Source organism: Lissotriton vulgaris, chromosome 6 (genome assembly GCF_964263255.1).
Source record: "Lissotriton vulgaris chromosome 6, aLisVul1.2, whole genome shotgun sequence".
Taxonomy (NCBI): domain Eukaryota; kingdom Metazoa; phylum Chordata; class Amphibia; order Caudata; family Salamandridae; genus Lissotriton; species Lissotriton vulgaris.
The window spans coordinates 422,966,864-422,988,014 of record NC_141694.1 but is presented as its reverse complement, the minus strand read 5'-3'; the positions used below and the strand labels follow the sequence as shown (position 1 = coordinate 422,988,014).

General features: G+C 43.3%; 1 protein-coding gene across 1 annotated transcript in view; it reads right to left on the bottom strand.

The window, feature by feature from the left end:
* The window catches only part of TINAG (tubulointerstitial nephritis antigen), a 975,673-nt gene that overhangs the window by 803,781 nt on the left and 150,741 nt on the right, over window positions 1-21,151 (bottom strand). Inside the window, exon 2 of the mRNA XM_086926440.1 lies at window positions 3,404-3,467. Within this exon, the coding sequence (XP_086782566.1) occupies window positions 3,404-3,467 (64 nt within the window). The remainder of the gene's footprint in view (window positions 1-3,403; window positions 3,468-21,151) is intronic.

Here is a 21,151-nt window from a genome sequence, read left to right as displayed (position 1 = left end):
CATCTTTTATCTTCAGTGGAAGCAAGTTCCAGAGTCTGGTCGTACTGATCAGAAAGCTTCTTCCACCCCAGGAACTCTTTTTGAACCTGTGACTACCATATTGTGAGCGTAAGCTGAGTGAAGATGGCGAGCAGGGATGCATGGCTGCAAATTCTGTTTGAAAAAGCCAGGTCCTATGTCATGAATTGCTTTAAAAGTTATACAAAGCGCCTTAAAATTGATCCATCTCTTCACTGGTAGCCAGTGTAACTCTTTGAGCGCTGAGGAAGCAGATTTATGTTTACAAATGTTCAGCAATAAACGTGCTGCAGCATTTCGCACAATCTGCAACATAGTCAAATATTTCTTCTGTAGATTCATGAAAAGACTGTTACAATAGTCGGCTCTAGATAAAACAAGGGCTGAGACCACTAACCTCTGTAGATATACCGGAATAAATGGAAGGATCTTTGTAAGTAATTTTAGTGTGTAGAAAGATAGGGATGTGACCTAGTTTACGTGGCCTTCAAAGGAAAGCATGGAGTCAAATGTGACTCCCAAGTTCATTACCTTATTTGTAGGAATAGGTAGAGAGCCCAGCTCCGAAGGCCATAAAGCAGGGGACCAGAAATTAGTAGGGCTGCCAAAGAGTAGGACTTTGGTTTTACTGGAATTCAGTTTCAGGCAGTTAGTGGCCATCCAGTCCTCCACCTGGTGGAGACAAGTATGGAACTGTGTTGCTGTGTCTGAAGGTGAGCCTGTCACTAAAACCACAATCTGGGGAACATCGGCATAAGAGATAGCAGAGAATCCCAGAGACCTGATTAGCCTCGCCAGAGGGGCAACTAAATTATTAAAAATGGTAGGGCTCAATGAAGATTCCTGTGGTACTCTGCATGGCAATGTAAAATTCAACGATTTGAATTCCGAAAGCCACGAACTGTTCCTGGCCAGACAGGAATGAACTTAGTAAAGCAAAAGCTTTTCCTTCAATCTTCTCCAAGAATTCCAATATTTTTTGATGAATAACAGTATCGAATGCGGCAGAGAGGTCAAGCAGCATAAGTGCTGCATTGCCCCTTGCATTGACTGTCTGCCTAGTCAGTTTGAACGCTGAAAACAGTGCATATGGTACTGTATTTCTTTCTAAAGCCAAACTGAGTGGCATCCAGAAAGGCATGCTTCTCAATGTAGTCAGATATAACAGCATTCATGGCTTTTCCAACCATTTTTGCTGGCAGGGGGAGTCTGGAGATTGGCCGGTAATTATTGGGATCGGCCCCATCTAGGTTTGCTTTCTTTAGAAGGGGGAGAACAGATGCCAGTTTCCAGTTAGTAGAGAATATACCTGAGGAAAATATTAGGTTGAAAATGGGAGACAGATGAGAAGCAAATACTTCTGGTAGAAGGTGGAAGGAAGATTTTAGGGGGACATGGATCCAATGGAGAGCCAGATTTAGTAGACAAAAAGAGATTAATGACATCGTCAGAGGTCAGTGAAGGAAAAAAGAATAATTCAGGGGGTTAACTGATGTTTAGGGTAGCTGAGGGAATTTCCCCTTTCCACACTAGAAGTAACTGGTGTCCTCAAAGAGGGAGACGTCCCTTGGGAAAAACACAGGGAAAAGCCATTATAAACTGCATTCACTTTATCATAAAAGAACGTGGCCAATGAGTTACAGAAGATCTGGCTTATTGGTGAGTCTATCACTTCGGGGCATTTAGCTAGCTTTTTACTGTGGAAAAAAAGTTATTTTGAGGAGTTTTTTGCAGTTGTTATAGCTGAAGTAAAGTATTGAGTTTTCTCCTCATACACAGATTTTTTATAGTCAAGCAGAGCTTTTTTATAGGCAGTTCTATCATTAGTTTCATAGCATGATCTCCACTTCCTTTCAAGGTGGCAACATTTTTGTTTTTGAAGTCTGAGATGTTCGGAGAACCGTGGGAGTTCTGTGTGTCGTGACCTATGGTTAGTAATGAGTTTAACCGGTAACACAAGATCAATTGAACTCCTAAGCCGTTCCTCAAAGGCAATGGCTGCCGCATTTGCATTAGCAGTATCTGATAAATTAATTAAATACATTCTTTGAATACCTTCCTTTGACAGCCAGGAAACTGTAGAATATCTTAGCTATCGGATTTACTAAACATCTATTACATAAACTTATGTGTTCCAAAATGCTGCAGTCATACTGGTTCTGAAACTTACACACAAAAGTTAGGGTTCTCGCGGACTTAGGAAACTGCATTGACTCCCAGGCCCTAAACGGACTCTTTAAGACTGTGACTGGTCCGTCATATCACTGTGAGCATTTTAAACTTTGCATGCCTTCAAGAAACTTGCGATCTTCCCACTTCAATTTGCAAGCCATTCCTGTTTCCAGAAGCAAAACAAAGGGAGGTAATTCTCGCGTCCAACATCTGGAACCAGCTCCCTGCCCAACCCAGATTTCAACAGTAAAACGGATTTCAAGAATCTCAATGTGCTGCCTGACTTCCTCACCACAGGATTACCAATGCAGAATGACAACGTCGTGCCCAGTCTTTTCACTTTCTGAAAATGCTCTTCCATACAAAGAATGCACCTGACACCTCAAGATGAGACCTGGAGCAATAGTGGATATTCCAAAGGATGCTCTAACAAATAAAGAGGATCCACATCATCACAAAATTGCATCTTATTCATTGTTTCTGGCTACCTTGTACTATATGGGCACTCGTGAACTAAATGACTGGTTTTCCTGCCCTTTCTACCGGTAAGGAGTCATACGTCATCCTTATCTCTAAAAGAAGAGTTCATGCATTTTACAATGAAAGATTCAGAGCTGCATGGTACAAAACTTCTTTATTAAACTAGTTGCAGAAACATGCACCATAGAGCTGAACAGGTGGATATATGCGATCATTATGCAGCCCAGAACCCAGCGGACATAAACTGACCTTGTCGGCCTTCGCAAAGGACACAGAACCTTTACAACACCATTAGTGGCTCTCTTCAACCTGCAGCACTCCAACATAGGCAAAAGGCCACACATGATACTACACCATCAGCGATATGAGGCGCTATACATGCGCTAATATGCAAAACATATATAAATCCTACCCTTCCCGAATCTATCCATTTCCTTCCTTAAGCACAGTTGTTTGTAATAGCTTCATTTGCAACATGTTTTATGGTTTAACTATTTTGCAGGCAGTTGTCGACTGGCTGATTACCAAGCACTGAAAAACGAAATAATATTGTAAAACTGGTTTTAAATACGGTAGTTCGTCGAATAATATTTAGACGTTTTAATAAGAAATAATGTCAATCAACGATTTCACTTAATGTAATTGAATTCTATTATCCTACTTCAAATTTCAATGTTCCTAACATTTAAATTGCTTTCTTAAATTGAATGAATAAACTAATTTGAGTCATTACCAGTAATTGCAGTTTTCTTTAATTGCAGACTCTTCTTCATAGTGTGTCCCATCATGGATGCAACCTGCCAACATAATTCATTTACATGTAAAACTTTGAAAATGTTCTTAATAAAAGATTTTAGTTATTAGAACATTAGTGTAAACGGGTGATGGTAATAAATGCGTGAAAAAACACAAGATTTAGACTGTATGCATATAAAATAATTTCATATATGGCCTATGGCCAGGTTTTGTAAATTCACAAAATAGTTTGACTTTTGGCTAGCATATTACATTTACCATTTAAAAACGATTGCTCGACATTCTTAAGAAGTAAGATGGCAATTACTGAGGATTATTATCGTTTTAAGCTAGTTATCTCTGTCAAATCTCATTTACTACATTTCACAGAACTGCCTACTCACTGACCCCTTGCCCCACTGTACTCAGGATCACAGTTCCTATACTTTTGTATGCAAACTCCATTCTCTGATGGCTTATAACGAGGCAAAAAAAGCAATGACTGGGTCCAGTTCTAAAATTATGTATGATCTGTAACAAATATAGGAAAATAGTTGTTATGCAATTTATCGTTCCAAACTAATATTCTCAAAGTACTATTAAAAAGCTGGACCAATAGAATAGTATTGTGATATCCTCAGCAAGTCCTTCCTATTTAGTCTGCAACAGGTCGCTTTCTAGGACAGGTAGATTTGTTTCAATATTGTAAATCATACCATGCAAAGTTCTGTGGCTAAAAGGGCATGACCATCAGAAGATGTCACACAACACAGGACCACTAGTCATCTTTATATTGTGAGATTGAAATGGCAAGTAGTTCACATATTAAATATGATAAAGTACCTCCTTCCTTTACATTATTAAGAAACATGCAAATCATCTTGCAGTTAGATGACCATTTAATGCACTTGCCTATAGCCCAATGCCTGTGCATGATTGCGTTTGTGTCTTGCAATACCATTTTAATGTAAACAAGGGGGGACCTTATCCCACATCTATACTCTCTACAAAAAATGCATTCACACGTTAATGTACATAGGTGTGAATACGGTGAAAGAGGGCATGTTCAATCATACTTCAGGAATACCGTTGTGGCCTCTACAAATGTGCCCTCTCTACTGCAAAAAAAAACAGCTTGAGACCAGTAAGGCACCTAATGCAAGATGTACCATGAATTTTATCTGTCGCAAACAGAAAATTCGGCCATTGGCGACTGCTAAATAGTCTTTCCACATATACTTGCCTTATTTCGCGAGTCAGTAAACTATTAACAACTCACAAAATAGGGTCGCAAAACAATAGCAGTTTACCACCTATTTCAAGCAGATGGTAACCCATTTGCAGACGGGAAGTAGTCCCCAAGGACCTCTTCTCCTTTGTGAATGGTAGCAAAAACGATTTTTAAGAGCAGGCAATGGTACCACAGACCACTGCCTATTCTTAAAAAATGAAACAGAAACGTTTCATATTTCTTTTTTAAACACATCCCATTTTCCTTTAAGGAAAATGGGCTTCATCATTAAAAAAAATAAAGTTCCTTTATTTAAAGCAAACACAGACATGGTGGCCTACTGTACCCAGCAGACCAAAATCCCTGTGTTATTGCCCATTCCCTAATGGGTTGCAAATTTTGACCTGTCTCATAAATATGGATGAGACAGGTCAATTATGACCCCATTGGGTACATTTCAATTTGCAGTCTCTAATTGCGAGTTGCAAAAATTGCATTTAGAGACTCGCAAAATGAAATGGTCGTGCATCTGTCCCTCCGTTACATACTTTTAAACAACGAGCTTTCCTTGAAACCAATATAATAAACTAATTTCCTGAAAAGTCCAATTGCTAAGAGCCATATGCTTCCTCTTCAAAATTAGGCTTGCGGGTGGCTTCTATCAACAGACACTTCATAAAAGAACGCAACAGCAGGTCGTACGATGTTTCTTTCAAACTTCGCAGCAGCAGGCCTCAATACATCCAACAATGTATGCTACTAAATCAATGTTGTTTAATTCCTTTAAAAAGATCTCAGGGTGTTTATTTTCCCTCCATATGTCCCTGAAACTGTGCTACTTCTTGTGTTTTTCTTTAAACGTCTCCAGCACTGCGACCATGCTGCCAGAAATTGGGAAAAACAACATCACTAGCTTATATCTGCTCACCACTGTTGATTTCTATCTTTACATTCATTATTTCATTTACATACACAGTGAAAGGGCATAGGGCTCTTCCCTCTTAGATGAAGAGGAGCTCTGAGAATGCCTGGGCATCCCCGGGAGGCAACGCATTCGGCCATGCTCTTCAGGTAGCGTATTCATTAAAACAATCAATGTTTAGACAGAAAGTCCCTCTCATTGTGATAGATGTGTACTGCTGCCCAGAGCGCAACTGCTGCAGTGATGTTTGGAACACTGGTAACGATTTTTGGTGGTGAGCGAACACAGGTCATGCATGTGCGCTATGACTTAGTTCTGTCTCAGGGACACTGGTCTGCTTCGATTGGGATGGACACCAAATCACTGCCTTTAAGTGGTGGAAGGCTACTGCCTTGACTGGTAGATAAAGAAACAACACACTTGCCAGTGCTGAGAAGCTAATTTTTCAAAACACAACAATTATGAAAAGCATACATGAAGAATAGCATCCGTGTCATCCTTGTGAATTGACATTTGAACGTGTTTTGTCAACTGACTGAAAGACTATTTTGCTTTCCTTTTCTAACGTCGAAGAACAACTGTGAAGAGTGTTACAAACAACAAATAAGACTGTTTTGTATACATAGGATCTTTCTTGACACCGGGACCAGTATGGATGTGGTATAGTATGAATGGATGGCCAAGAATGTGTGGTTTGTGAGGTTGTTTGAATCATTGTACATACTAATTTGTCTTGTTTATGTTTGTATATAAATGTACATAAAATTCCCCATGTTTTTGTATTCCCATGCACAAAAAGAAAAATGACTAAAAACTAAAATAGTCTTCAGAAAAATTAAAAGCAAAAGTTGCAATTTATAAAGCAAGTGTCCATGCTATTCTTCATGTATGCTTTTCATAATTGTTGTGTTTTGAAAAATTAGCTTCTCAGCACTGGCAAGTGTGTTGTTTCTTTAGTTCATTTTGGCTCAGCCTTGCTGAGTTTAGGAGTCAAGACCCTTTTTGTTGTTTTGACTGGTAGATAGGTAGCACAAGCGCGTCGGTGACAGCATACTGTGTCTTCAGTTTCCAGTGATCAGTAGATAGCACAGGCCTTTTTAACTAGAGTCATGGTAGTAGCGCCTCCTGGCCCAATGTAGTAAAGTTCTGCTGCAGTGTGCTTAACTCACCCTTGGTCTGCATTGGATTCTGTGCAGCACATGGATGTGTGTGCCTGTGGGAATAACATCACAAAATAGCGCACATGGTTAGGTGTATGCGGGGATATATATAATGGCCTGTGAGCTGATATTGCATGTAGCAGATGGCGCGTGGTGTTGCATGAGCATGCTGGGATGTATGGATGCCCGTGAAGGGTACAGTGTATTGTGGGCTACGGAGGCCAAGTGAAGAGATGTGTGTTTGTGCTTGCCATGGATATAAAACACAAGAAAGAAACTAGGTTCCATTATTAGAAGAAGCAGTTCTTGTTGGAGGAGAAGGGAGATGTAATGGTTCCACCCTGACAGATTTGTTGATTGCTGTTTTCCTGAGATATAGAGGGCATTCACTGGAGAAAGGAAGAGCCAGGCTCTTCACTGCACATCAAAAGGTCCTCTTTGATTATGAATGGAGGTTACTGATCAAAGGGGCCTGTGCACATCTGACAAAGGAGATGGGACTGATAAGAAAATCATATAGAATTATAAAGCGGAGGGCTGGAGCCATTTGGAAACCTTTTGATGCGCTTATCACCGAGGTGGACATCCAGGTGCGAACATCTAGTCATTCCCCTTCCAATGTTTGGGGTGATCAAGGTTGGAGACTGTTCTGTTGTGATAGACTTCTCTCTGGATGAAGAGCACTACAACAGAATGTACATTTCAAAGTGGGCAACTCCCTGACCATAAACTTCAAAGACAGAGACACTAAATCATGCGTATCTGGAAATGGTTAAAAAAAGAGGAGCTTGGGATCAAATTGTTCATATTCAAGTGGTGCATCAGTGTGGAGAAGCTCGGCATGAGTTCTGCCTGTTGTAACCAGGACTTGCAACAACATTTCTGCCATTCTGGGTGTGGGTGACATCACCCAGGAGAATCAAGAGCCCTTGCCTGGAGCCTGTATCACCAGCATTTGTCTGACCCAAGGCTCCTGAGTCTTGCGAGGTGAAAGAGATCGCTTAAAGAGAGCGAGGTCCGCGAGGAATCCCGTTGTGTGGATCCTGGGAGTAGAATATGAGATTCTGGTCCATTGGAACTTGCCAAAGGGGTCGGGCTGGCAGCGCTGGTGCCAGACTCCGAGACTTGTCTGCCAGTTAGTGGCCCATGGTGAAATATAGTTGCTACTGCAGTTGCTGCTGCACTGTTAGAGGAGAAGGGCCATTGCTTGATGCAGTGCCATGACCTGAAGTGAACATTCACTGTATTCATGCCATACTGGGACCCCATATGCTGGGTGGGAGCCACAGTGAAGATGAGAGGGCTCTCACCTTGTGGTTTCTTCTGCTGCAATCCTACCTGCATGCCCGGAGTACGGGGCAGCAAAGTAAGAAGAAGGCAGTCATTCTAAATCCACGTGTTGCTGAGAAGACACTGTGGCCCATGATCAATGAACAATGATAGCAACTACTTCAACTACTTCAACTACCCCATCCAGTAGATTCAGAGACCTGAACCCACATTTCACCTTAACCACAGCTTCCCACCTACTCGACAAAGAGGAGCTGCCAATGGGTGCGCCGGGACTCTGAATGGCTACTCCATCAAAGCTGATAAAAGATTGACAATCGTGCTGCTGAGCCCTGTGGACCTTGCTATGATTTACACTCTCCACCGTGGGGACCCCAGGATCATTGCAACCGAGCTAACATAGAACATATGAGACTTGAATGCCTTAAAAGGGTTAGCATGGCTGTCGCCATACATGAGTGAGGAATATTCATCAACCATAAGTTGGAAAGTGGGACTTGAAAGTTGAAGGCTGTGCATATTATTATTGTATTGCACTTGGAGTTAGTAGAAAAATACTCCTTTTTATTACATAAAAGCCAGTATTTGAGGGGACGTGGCTTGGCGCCCGACGAAAGTGGTGGCGTCCTGCTGAAGCTCCGGAGCACGACTCGGAGGTCCCGCGCCTCCAGACTGCCTTAATGGAACCATGAGGTGCGGAGGACATACGAAGGTCGGGTGAGCATCCTGAAACCTTTCTTGCTCCCGGAAACGGTGCAGGAACAAGGTTCTCTTCATTCTGTATCGCCATTTTGAATTCACATAATTAGCGGCATTCCGGTCTTCTGTGGCGTCTTCTGCTTCAAATTACTCAAGCTTCATTTAAGAACAGCTGTTGCTAATCTAGCCTTGTCCCATTTTGCCCCGAGCTCTACAAGTTATGAAACATGTTTAAAACTCCTTACAGTTTTCTTGTTAACTGGTGAGCTTTGAAGTCTCAGTGCTTGTGATAACCAAGAACTATATCAGCGGCCATTTTGTGAAGCCTATGACGCTCTACTTACGACACAAATTGAAAGTACTTTTCTCTCCACATCAATGCATTTCAACTATCATTGGGGCAAATGTCTACTCTTTTTACTTATGGGAGGATTGTTGTTTCCTACCTGTTGAATGTATAATTTTGACAGGCTTACCCATATCTGTGACCAGATTTATCAACAGTTTTTCCTTTCTCATTTATGGCACTTGGGGCCATATGTAGGTAGCTTAATACCGGTCGGTAACGGCGGAAATTCGGTAAATTAGCAGTTACCGACCGGTATTTAGGCATTTGAGATGTAGGAGGCCAAAAATAAGGATTTGGTAATTATGAATCAGTAAATACCGATTCATCATTACTGAATCGGTATTTACTGAATGATTCGGTAAATAAGAAACTGTAAAAAAGAGAAAAGAGATGTAGGTAAAATCCGAAATACCAAATTTCGGAATTTACGAGTCGGTAAATACCATGGATTGAAAGCAGGTGGTAACCAGGTGTAGGCCATAAAACAGGCCCCAAAACGCAACAGTGTGATCAGAATGGCGGCTTTCTATGTGATAGCAAGGCGGCTACGGCTACAGGCAGCAGGAGTGAGGATCTGGAGACAGGAGGAGCAAGTCTACAGACAGCGGATCACACTCTTCCAACTTACTTAGGCAGAGATCCATCAAAGGTACAGGCTACATCCCCACACCATCCTGGACTTGATAAGGGACCTGCACCTACTTCTGGAGCACCCACCACCAAGGGAGCACGCCATACTACCACATGTGCAGGTGCTCTGTAGCCTACACCTACTTGCATCTGGCAGTTACCAGGGGGTGATAGCTGCGGTAGGTGGGGTGTCCCAGAGCAGCCTGAACCGTTTCTTCAAGAAGTTCCTGGAAGCCATGATGCAGAAAATCCATCATTACATCAGCTTCCCTGACACACATGCAGAACTGCTGAAGACCAAGACTGACTTTTACCAAATGGCACAGTTCCCACATGTCATCGGCTGTATTGATGGCACAAACAACCCAATCTGCCCACCTGCTGCCACTGAGTACATCTACAGGAACAGAAAGTCCACCCACTCCATAAATGTGCAGGTAATCTGTGATGCTGCCAACATAATCACAGACATCGTGGCCAAATCCCCTGGAAGCACCCACGACTCCTACATCTTCCAGTACAGTGGGATCTACACACCCCTGTCAGCGGGGAAATTCGGAGAAGGATACCTGCTAGGTAAAACAATGTGACACACCCTGATAGATACTGCAGATGTAGGTGTTGTTAATGGCTCTCTCTTTTCCACATAGGCGATAGCGCATATGCGGTCTGCTCATTCATCCTTTCCCCCTACCTGAATCCATCAACCAAGATTGAGAGACGATACAACGTGGCACACAAATCTACATGCAACGTTGTGGAGAGCACCTTTGGGCTGTTAAAAAGCAGGTTCTGCAGCCTCCACAAAAGTAGAGGCGCACGTCAGTACTCACCCCTCATCTGCTGTAAAATCATTGCAACTTGCGCAATGCTGCACAACCTTGCCACTAAGAAAGGAACCGCAGTAGAATTAACAGATATTGAAGATGATCATGATGATGAATTTGCACACCCTGAGCCCAACACAGCAGGAATGGCGCCAGCAACAGATGGGAGACAAAGACGGGCAGAGATCACACGCAACTATTTCTAAGTAAGTAAGGAGACACAGCCAGTTGTTGTATGTACACGACGTAGTTTTAATATCTTGACACTACGCCAGTACACAAAGGCCCAAATATGCCAGTCCAATTGTTGGTATCCATTAGAGAAGTCCTGGGTTACTGTACGTATTCCAGTTCAGAGTGTGGGCAGGATCAGTGTCTGCGGGCACGCCCACCGGTGCTGGATGCCATTGGCTGGATGTCCTCACTGGCTATGCGGGCAGTGGCAGCCCCATGCCGCCTACTGCTACTCCGGGTGTCAGTAACAGGGGGGGTCATGCTGCTCCTACTAGTGGTCTCCTCGCTCTCCCCCACATCCAGAGCACCAGTATTTGCCGACTGAGCAGTCAGCAGCACCTCCACTGCACTTGTCACCCTCACAAGGCCCTTGGAGATTTCACTGCTGCAGTGTGCCAGTCCCTCCTGCATGTTGACGCAGCGCCTGTAGAGCAGGGAAGTGGCAGTGGCTAGCCAGTTCACTGCCCTTGTGTGTTGTTCAGACCTCTGCCTCTCCCTGCGCCTTGTTGCCCTGTCCTCATCCAGCTTGCTGCACAGCAGCAGCACTAACTGGGACATGTCCCGCATGCCCGCAGCCATTTCTCTCATTCCTTCCGCCATTGAGCTGATGCCCTTATCAATGTTTTTTACATTTTCATTTAGGTGCTTCATCTGTCGTTGGACCGACTGGCTGGCCTTCCCCTGCATGCGCTGCACCTTTACCATACTTCACTCCATGCCATAGAAGACACTAGGACCCTCGCCATGTTGGTTTGGACTGCTATCCCTGGCCCTGCGGCGTCTGGCACCTGTGTGGGCCCCCTCGGTGGTAGACTGCTGATGAGCATTTCTGTCCAAAACTGCCACGGTTGATGTGTCACCCCCCACAGGGTCTTCTGCGGATGACTCCATTCCCCGGAGTGTGCCCACAACATGCCTCCTGGTTCTTTGCACTGCAGGTGTTGTTGCAGCCGGTGACGCTACCAGTCGAGGTGAGGACAGGAGTAGTGTTGAGGTCAGCAGCTGTGGGGAGGCCAGTAGCTGTGGTGACGGTGGCAGGTGTGGGGAGGCCAGCAGCTGTGGTGACGCTGGCAGGTGTGGGGAGGCCAGCAGCTGTGGTGACGCTGGCAGGTGTGGCGAGGCTGGCAGTGTTGGTGATGCCGCAGTCGCTTGTGTGGTGTGCCCTGCACTGGTACTCGCCTCCTGTGTGCCTTCCCTCCGGGGTGCACTACCTTGCTTGTCCTTGGGACGCCTACAAGGTGTCTCGCCTGTGGACAGAAAATCGTACATTAGCTCTGTGGTCCTGCAGGCCTGCTTATTCAATTAAATTCTCATCTCTGAAACACTGTCACTATTGCCTCAGCTTGCTCATCACTGATGTGTGTCTCATGCCCTGTTGTTTGGTGTGTTGTCTGACATGGTAGGTGTTTCACTGACTACATCTCCCATAATGCATTGCTGGTGTATACTAAAACCTGTACTGGAGTGGGGTTCACACTACCACTTTGGGGAAGGGGAAAGCGAAGGGGTGGGGGTGACTGCTGTGCATGCGTCTTACCTTTTTTGGTGACAGCTCAGGCTTAGCTGCCTGCATCCCCAATCCCACAGACGCTGTCTGGCTCTATGGTGGACTCCACCAGCTCCTCAAGCTCAGTCAGGGCAGGTGCCCTGTTCCTCCCTCCTCCTGTGTGCCTCGCTTGTTTCTGTAGCTCAGCCATTTTTTTCCTTTCACGCTCCGGAGGTCATATCACCTCTTCTTGAGGTCGTCAATGTCTCCTGGGGTCACTCCAATGGCATTCATCTTGGTTGTATGGTCAGCCATCTTCCTTTTGGTAGATTCTGCCACCTGCAGGGACTGCTTGCCAAACAAGTTGTTGTGTTCCTTCACTACCTCCTCCACAAGGACCTGCCGCTCCATGGTGCTGAATTTCACCTTCTTCTTTCTCTCTGCTCCTTCCCTTTCAGTGTCCTTGCTTGACATCGTGCTGTTTTCCTGGAGTAAGTATCCCAGTGTCTCAAGGGCTCTGCTCTGTTCTCCCAGCCTCTCTAGCAGCTTCAGATTGAGTGCACCTGCATGGGTGTGGCCACTTCCTGGTTGGGAGGTGGGGTGGTTGCACCAGATTGGCTGATTCCATAATTGTTTCTTTTTTTGAATCACCAATTCAGTATTTACTGAATCAGTATTTACTGAATCGGATTTTACAGATTCAGATTTTACCAATTAGGTTTTTACCGATCGGTGTTGGGCATTCGGTATTTCTTTACCGAATTTTACAGATTCTGTAAATATTACTGAATTTTTACCTACATCCCAAATACCAAATTCTTATTACCGATTCGGTAAGATTCAGTAAAAATCGGTATTTAAGATTCGGTGTTTCGGATTTACCTACATAGGGCCCTTGGTCTTAACCTTTGGTTTGATGTATGAGGCAGTGCTTTGATACATTGGCAGAATAAAAGGTGATTTATCTAAACAACAAAACCCAAAACAAACTTTTGTCAAAAACTCAAGATTTTTTACTACTTTTTCCAGGCTGGAAGATTCTCTGTGCTCCTCGCTCCAATCTTCTGCAACTGATCTGGATCTCTCTAATGCACAATCAGGCAAATCTGTTACTAAGCGTCTAAAACAAAATCCTCCTTCTCCTCCTAAATCGACTTCACTCGTTTCCATGGAGTTATTGTTGGAGGAAATCAGGGCCCTCCGGCCCTTTATGGAGGAAACTAATGCCAGCCACAAATTCTTAGAGAGAATTGGTCTTCACTTGATACAAGAGTCACTGCAGTTGAACGGAGCTTATCCTCATTTAGTAATACAACTACAAATGTTTCTCAGCTTCAATCACAGGTCTCCATGCTTCAACGTCAGCTCGAGGACCTTGAAAATCGCAATAGGTGGAATAATTTACGCATCTACAGCCTGGCAGAAGGAATTGAGGGGTCAGATCCTCTTACCTTTTTTAAGTCTTTCCTTCCCAAATCGCTACGTATGGCAGAAGACATATCTCTCAATTTACAAAGAGCTCACAGAATCGGCAGACCTCCTTCAAGTACTTCATCTTCTTCTTCGCAGCGGCCTAGAGGAGTTATTCTATAATTTCTGGAGTACACATATTTATTAAAGGTCTTATCAGCAGTTAGATCCTCTCAACGAATTACTTGGTCTGGTTCTACCATATTTTTCGCACAGGATTATGCCAAAGCCAGCGCCATTATATGCAAGGCGTTTCTCGACATGAGACCAGTTCTGAGGTCGATGGGAGCACGATATGGCCTCTTTCATCCTTGCCTCTTGAAAGTTATTTATAACAACAGAACAACATCATATGACGATCCTGTGAGACTACGGAGCTTTATCAACTCCTGGTGGCCATGTGCTATGGATTCTGCAGGATCCTCTTCTTCAAATACTACATGACTCCTAATGCCTGACGCAGATGCAAATCGCTCTATTCTTTGGTTGCATGATTGCTTAATTCCTCTTGCTTCTTAGTGTTCAACTGTTATTTATTTGCACCATTTGCATGTTTCATAGTTTTTTGGTCCTTCTTTTGAGTGACATATGAAGCTCAACTATCCTAGGTGATTTTTAAGCCTGGGCGTAGTAGGCGTAGTGGGGCTACGCGAAGCTACGCGAAGTGGGACAGAAACTACGTCCAACCACGCACTTCGCGTAGCCCCACTACGCGCCACCCGCCTCCCTCCCGCCCTCACTAAATACTACCCGCCCTCCCTTCCGCCCTCCCTAAATACTTAAATAATGTTTTTAAAAGGAATAAACAGCACTTACCTTGTCGGCTGCGTCTCCGGGGCTCCCTCTGGTAACCGCGCCGCCATCTTGGATACTAATGCGCATGCGCGGGCGGCCGCGCATGCGCATTTCTCTTGAGAAATGCGCATGCGCAGGCGGCCGCGCATGCGCATTAGTATCCAAGATGGTGGCACGGTTACCAGAGGGAGCCCCGGAGACGAAGCCGACAAGCTAAGTGCTGTTTATTCCTTTTTACCCCTTCGCTGCTCATGACGAGCTCAGCTCGTCATGAGGCACAGTGGAGCTGTGCTTATGACGAGCTGAGCTCGTCATGAACAATGGAGTTCACCAAGGATCAGCACAGGAGGGGAAAACCATTAGCAGCCAAGGTGTTAAAAACATTATTTAAGTATTTAGGGAGGGCGGGAGGGAGGCGGGTGGTGGGCAACTTCGCTACGCCCACGGAGTGGGCGTAGTGTTGCCTGTTACGCCTACTTCGCAAATGGCGAAGTAGGCGACACTACGTCCACTCCGTGGGCGTAGCGAAGTACTACGCCCAGGGTTAGTGATTTTGTTGTTTTACCCTGCATTTATAACATGTTCGCTTGTGTCTTCGAACTATTTATCTTCTCCCTTTTCACTTTTTCTCATTTTCTTTATTTTTGCTGTAATGATTTGGAGTCTTGTTTTGCATCCTTTGATTACCTTGTGTTTAAATACTTATGTCATTGAAACTTGTTACTTGGTACGTTAGGGGTTTAAACTCTCCCATTAAAAGACAAAGAGTTTTGACTCACCTGGCCAAGTTAGAAGCTGATATTGCATTTTTGCAAGAAACACACCTCTCAGATGTTGAATCCTTGAAATTAAAAAAAGGGTGGGTGGGTGGTCTACTTTTCTCCAGGTGATGGTAAACTAAACGGTGTCCTGATATTACGCCGTAAATCCCTTTTGTTCACATTTGCATCCCAAGAATCGGATGATGATTGTAGGTGGCTGAACGTTAAATTGTAATTGAAGGGTGTTCAAGTCTCTCTTTTTAATGTTTATGCCCCACTTATGGTGAACCTTCCTCTTGGTCCAATTTAGCGCAGCAAATATCTCATAGCATGGAAGATAATTTCATCCTAGCTGGAAACTGCAATCAGTCTTTTGACCCATTTATTGACAGGAATTCCAAGGCCTCCTTTGTTCCTAATAAACCTCACAAATCTTGTGTTCACACGGTTACTCAGCACAAGCTTCTTGAATTGAATTTTATCTTCACTTCTCTAAATATTTAATGCTCAAACTTCATTCCCTAATAAATTCCTTTAACTTAGTAGAAAGTTCCTCAGGGTCCTTCTCGGAAGCACACATTTGCCTTATCTCCAGGAGGGTAAAGATTCTAAATACTGTAAAAACTTAATGACCTATTTCCTTGGTTAATATTGACTATAACATTTTCTCCAAAGCCTTAGCCATACGATTAGATTCCTACTTACCGGATCTATTGGGTAAAGAACAATCTGGATTCCTCAAGGGTCGTATAACCGACAATACACGACTACTCTTTAATGTTTTGTTTAAATCCCCCTATTCCAAAAAGCCACTTGCGGAGATAGCATTAGATGCCGAAAAAGCATTTGAAAGGGTTGAGTGGACCAATTTATTCTTTGCACTCAAGTGGTTTGGTTTTGGTCCAACATTTATTTCCTTGATTTCCCTTCTCTAATCTAATCCTTGCGTAGCAGTAAGCGCTAACGGCTTAATTTGTCCCTTCTTTAATTTGGGCAGAGGAGTCTGTCAAGGCTGCCCTCTATCCCCTTCCGTCTTTAATTTGGCTTTGGAACCTTTCCTCTCTAAATAACGTCAAAATCCCAATTTATATGGTTTTCAGACATCCAATTCCCACACGCACCTTATGGGGATGACATATTGCTCTTTATTTCACAACCGGATGACTCAATCCCTACCTTTTTGAAAGAAGTGCAAGCATATTCTAATATTTTAGGCTATAAACTAAATAACAATAAATACAAGATTTTCCCCCTAAATAGGTTTACATTTAAAGCTGATTTCAGTGCTTATAACTTTAAATGGAAACCTGATCACATTAAATATCTAGGATTGTACATTACTCCTATCATTTCGGATACTGTAGCTCTTTGCTTGAATGAATGTACTCAAAATATTTCAGATTTATCTACTAAATGGCATCCCTTATACTTATCCTGGTGGGGTCGTTTGGATACAATAAAGATGATGTTATCACCCATAATAATGTATACCATTTTTAACATTCCGGTCCCCATTCCTGCTAAATTATTTAAGAAGATTACCTCTATTCTTTCCTCTTTCCTATGGAACAAGAAGAGACTTGAGTGTCTTTACTCAAATTAATCCACCCTAAAGCAGAAGGTGGAGTTAACTTTCCTGATTTTTAGACATATCAGAAAGCATTCCTCTTATGTTAGGCCTCTTTTTGGTTGTTGAATTCCACAGAGGACTGTCCGCTTTGGACTACAATTGAGCGTCTCTTCATATCTCCCTTTACCTTTTCTGAATACCTTTCCTTTTCACGCAAACCACAGACCTTTTCTACTCCCATACCCAAAATGACCTCTAAACTTCTGGAATCTGTCACTCTCCCTACTCATAATGCTATAGATACCTTCCTTAATTCAACAATATGGCATAATAAAAACCTACTCATTCGTAATAAACCATTTTATTTGAAGTCTTGGAGGAAAAAAGGATTCATTTGGATCCATCAGTTATTTTCACAATCTGTTCTTTTACCCTTTAACTCACTTAGTCAATTATTCGATTCACCTGCCTTATCTATTCATAAATATAATTTACTTAATATAGCTGTGACAACCACCTATAACCAAGTTTCCGATGCATCGGTCACTTCCACCAACCCAAACTCCATCTCACAAATTTCTATATTGTTAAAGACTTTACCAAAAGCCTCCATGGTATACAGCTAGCTACAAGGCAAAGACATTCTTAGGCAGAAATCCAAGTTAGAGGAGACCTCGGAAAGAGATTTTATGACTTCCTGGCTAGTGAAACAAACGCTGATTTTTGTTTAGAATAGACATTTGTGGACACCTGATGCTTTAAGCAAACAACTTATAACTGTCCCTGATGCTTGTTGGACATGCTGTTCCCCAAATGCAGATTTGTTTCACATGATTTTTTCCTGTCCGATTTTACATAACTTCTAGAAACAGGTTTGGGCTCAAATTAACTTAGGTTATGGAACTATGTTTTCTTTCTCTTTAACCAACATTTTCTTAGGAAGTCTGTCATCTTTTTTGGAGAATGTTACGTCTAATGTTAGAATTATTGAACCCCCTTAATGTTTCTCGATTTTTTCTTTTTGATATTTTAATGATTCTCTTGATCTACTTAGATCGTTTTATTCATTTTACCTTTTATTTATGAGTCCATCTCCACTGACTGTATTGTAATCATTTCAATAGTAACAATAAGAGTTTAATATTGTGAATTGTATTTTGACATCTATATTCTTGTTAATAAACCTTTTCTGAACTTAAAACAGAGAGGATTTGACTTGACAATCATTTATTGAGGTTCTTGGGTGTATTTTGAGTGGCGAATATGTGCGCCCCTTACACCTACCTTCTCCGCAAGAAGCCTTGAACTATTCGACCTGCACTTGCATTCAAGTCTTGAATTGGTACTTAACCCAGTTACTCTTAGCCCATAGTAGACTGGGCCATCAGCAGTAAAAGCCACAACCACCACAGCTGGGCCAGTAACTCCTACTTGACCTGTGGTCCTCTAGTTTGTGACACTTAATGACATTACAGTAAATGAGACTAAAGGTAGTGTCATCACAGGAAGTTTTTGCAAATGCACACAATGTGTATCAATGTATTTATATAACTTTAAATAAATGCAAGGTTTAGACATTTCTGAACTTAACAAATAATGCCTACAAAGTAACTAAATTATGTATAGTAGTAAATATTAGTGTCATATATTTAATTTACATTTTATTACATTTATGTATTAAAATATTTACCATGTATTACTTTAAACTGTATTTATGTTGAACAAATCTATATTTGTTTGTATTTTTGAAGAATATTTGTGTCAATTATATATTTTTTTGATATTTTGGTACTTGCCTTTATAAGCGTAGGAATTGATAGTTTTGATACACTATTTTTGTTATCAATATTTTCTACCACTATATTGTGTCAATGAAACATGCCTGGTGCATCTCAACATCACCTGATGGTGTTCTACTTTCCCCAGTTACAGATGGGAGGTGCTTACACATGGCAGGGAATGTTCTGGGAAGGAGCTCACAAGGGTTATCTACTGGAACTGGTACTTACAAAGCAGGGGCCATCCACGCCTTCAGTGTCTGGTTGTAATAACTTATTCCTTCTGGGTTTTTACTGACATGGGTGACAAAAGGCCAGGAATAATGTTGATAACATAACACACCATTTGCTATGACATCATAAAGTTATCCCAGTGTCCGAAATGAGACCCTATGTTTGCCTTTTGACACAGCTAAGGTTTTATAGGAGAAAACACAGTGGAAAGTAGAGAAGGAAAACAGGGTTCACAGGTCCCTGCCTACTTACTTTTTCTGATGTTACTTTCATGACCACTGAGACCATGGACAGCAAGGGAAAAACAGGGGTCTAAATGCTCATCATATACTGGCAGAACAGTTTTTTCGCTGTACTAACACACTGTGCTCCAAGATAAACTGGAACAGCTGTAGTGGAGAAGTTTATGTTTTGCATTTATTTAAAAAAATAAATAATGCTTAACATAGGTTATGTTGACATGACATAAGTGGGCCACGTTATTGAAAGTGCATGTTTTAATGTTATGCAAAGAGCAATGATTTTCATTGCTTTTTTGAAAATTAATGCGCTTCAACTGCTGCCATGGTCTGTTTCTTTACGTGTAAAGAAACCATTTTCACTAGCATCCTCAGCCAGGGGATGTACTTTGAATCTTCATTGCTATGTTTGTCATAATGAAAGAACAGTCCTGGGCACACATAATAAGGTTATAACAATGCTTGAAATGTCTGGTATTGTACGAATATCTGTGGTATAATATGCAAATGTATTTAATAATGCAACAAAGAAATACAACAACAAGCCAACACATGTTTTGTCACATTAGGGAAGTAACCTGTGAATTCATCAGGGCTGTGTGGTGGTGCATAAAATTATTGCGGTGTCGCTAGGCTGGTGATAGTTCGAACCCAGCACAGGGGGTCAAATGGGGACCAAAGGTCCACGTTAAGTTCCAGGTGGGAGGGGAAGGAGGCCAAAAGTGGCAATCCTCTTTGAGTCAGGTGTATAAAGGGAGGGTTGGCCACTTATTACGTGAAGTCCTCAATGGGAGTGTTACACAGCATGATGTGATGTGTAGAAGTGAAGGTAGAAGATTCGGGGACGGTTGAACCATAGGGAATGTGTCCTGATTAGTCCAGTGTCTTTAGGAAGTTAGTTGGCGGGAATGCCGTTCTAACGAGGTTGTCTCAATTTAATCTAGTGGCATAGGAGGAGACACTGGTTCCATATCGGTTTATGGATTGAGCAAAACAGGCCATTTTTCTTGAAAGAGATCATTAGTTACAGATTCCTTACCTTAGGAATACCCTCAGGCGACAGACTGGATCCAGAGAAATATTTTGGTAGCAGTACCCCTGCACGTCGCTAGGTGGCGTCGGTTGACTCTGCCTTCAAGGTTGGTGTGGTGTTCGCTGGGCAGCCCATGCGCCCTGACATCAATTCTTCCATTCCCACACCAGCCAGCGCAGACCCGGAGAGCGTGCCCCTAATCACTTTATGACTAACTCTCTTTTGAGTTTTGTCTACATCTTTTCTGAGTCTAACAACTCCTGGTGTGTGAGGGATGTCCAGCCATCGGCCCGGTTTTAAGCCTTGTGATTCCTGTCACAAGTTGATGTCAGTAACCGATTTGCACCTTGTGTGCCTTTGGTGCCTGGAGCGCGACCACGACACGAAGTCATGCTCCGATTGCCGGGCCCTGAATCCAAAGTCTTTGTGGAAGCGGTCCCAAAAGCTTTTGGCAGCCCGGCAGTCTGCTCTGCGTCGTACAAGGTCCCGGTTGAGGGGAAGGTCACAGAGCCATCACCATTCATCGTCGGTGTCTTCGCACTCATCGGGTAAGTCGAAACACAAGTAGAAGACGAAGAAGCATCGTCGCTCCTCACCTTCTCCCCATCTGTTGGCCAACGCGACTCGGGACTTGGAGTGCCGCCGCTCCCCGGCTCCGTCTTCAGAGCCTGCTGGGACGACTCTATGCTTCCCTCCCTTTCGGGAGCTGGAGCCTCTCCTGCCCAGCTTTATGCCTTTTAACAAAGCCCTTTACTCCATTGTTGGGCAGCCCTACTCCGCCAGTGCACCTTTGGGCCCAGCGGACTCGGCTGGGGCTTCCTAGGCCTTTGATGCCGGCGGCATCCGGCCTTGGTGCCGCATGGCCCCCATGGATCCAAGCCTGGATCCAGATCATCGCCGATCAACCTCACTGTACCTTCCCCGGCGCTTATTCCAGTGGCAAAACCCCTGATGCTGGCTGTGCCCCCAGCTGGCGTTGATTCCAGCATCACCCCCGACTTGGACATGGCACTGGACTGGCACCAGAGGGTACTTTCA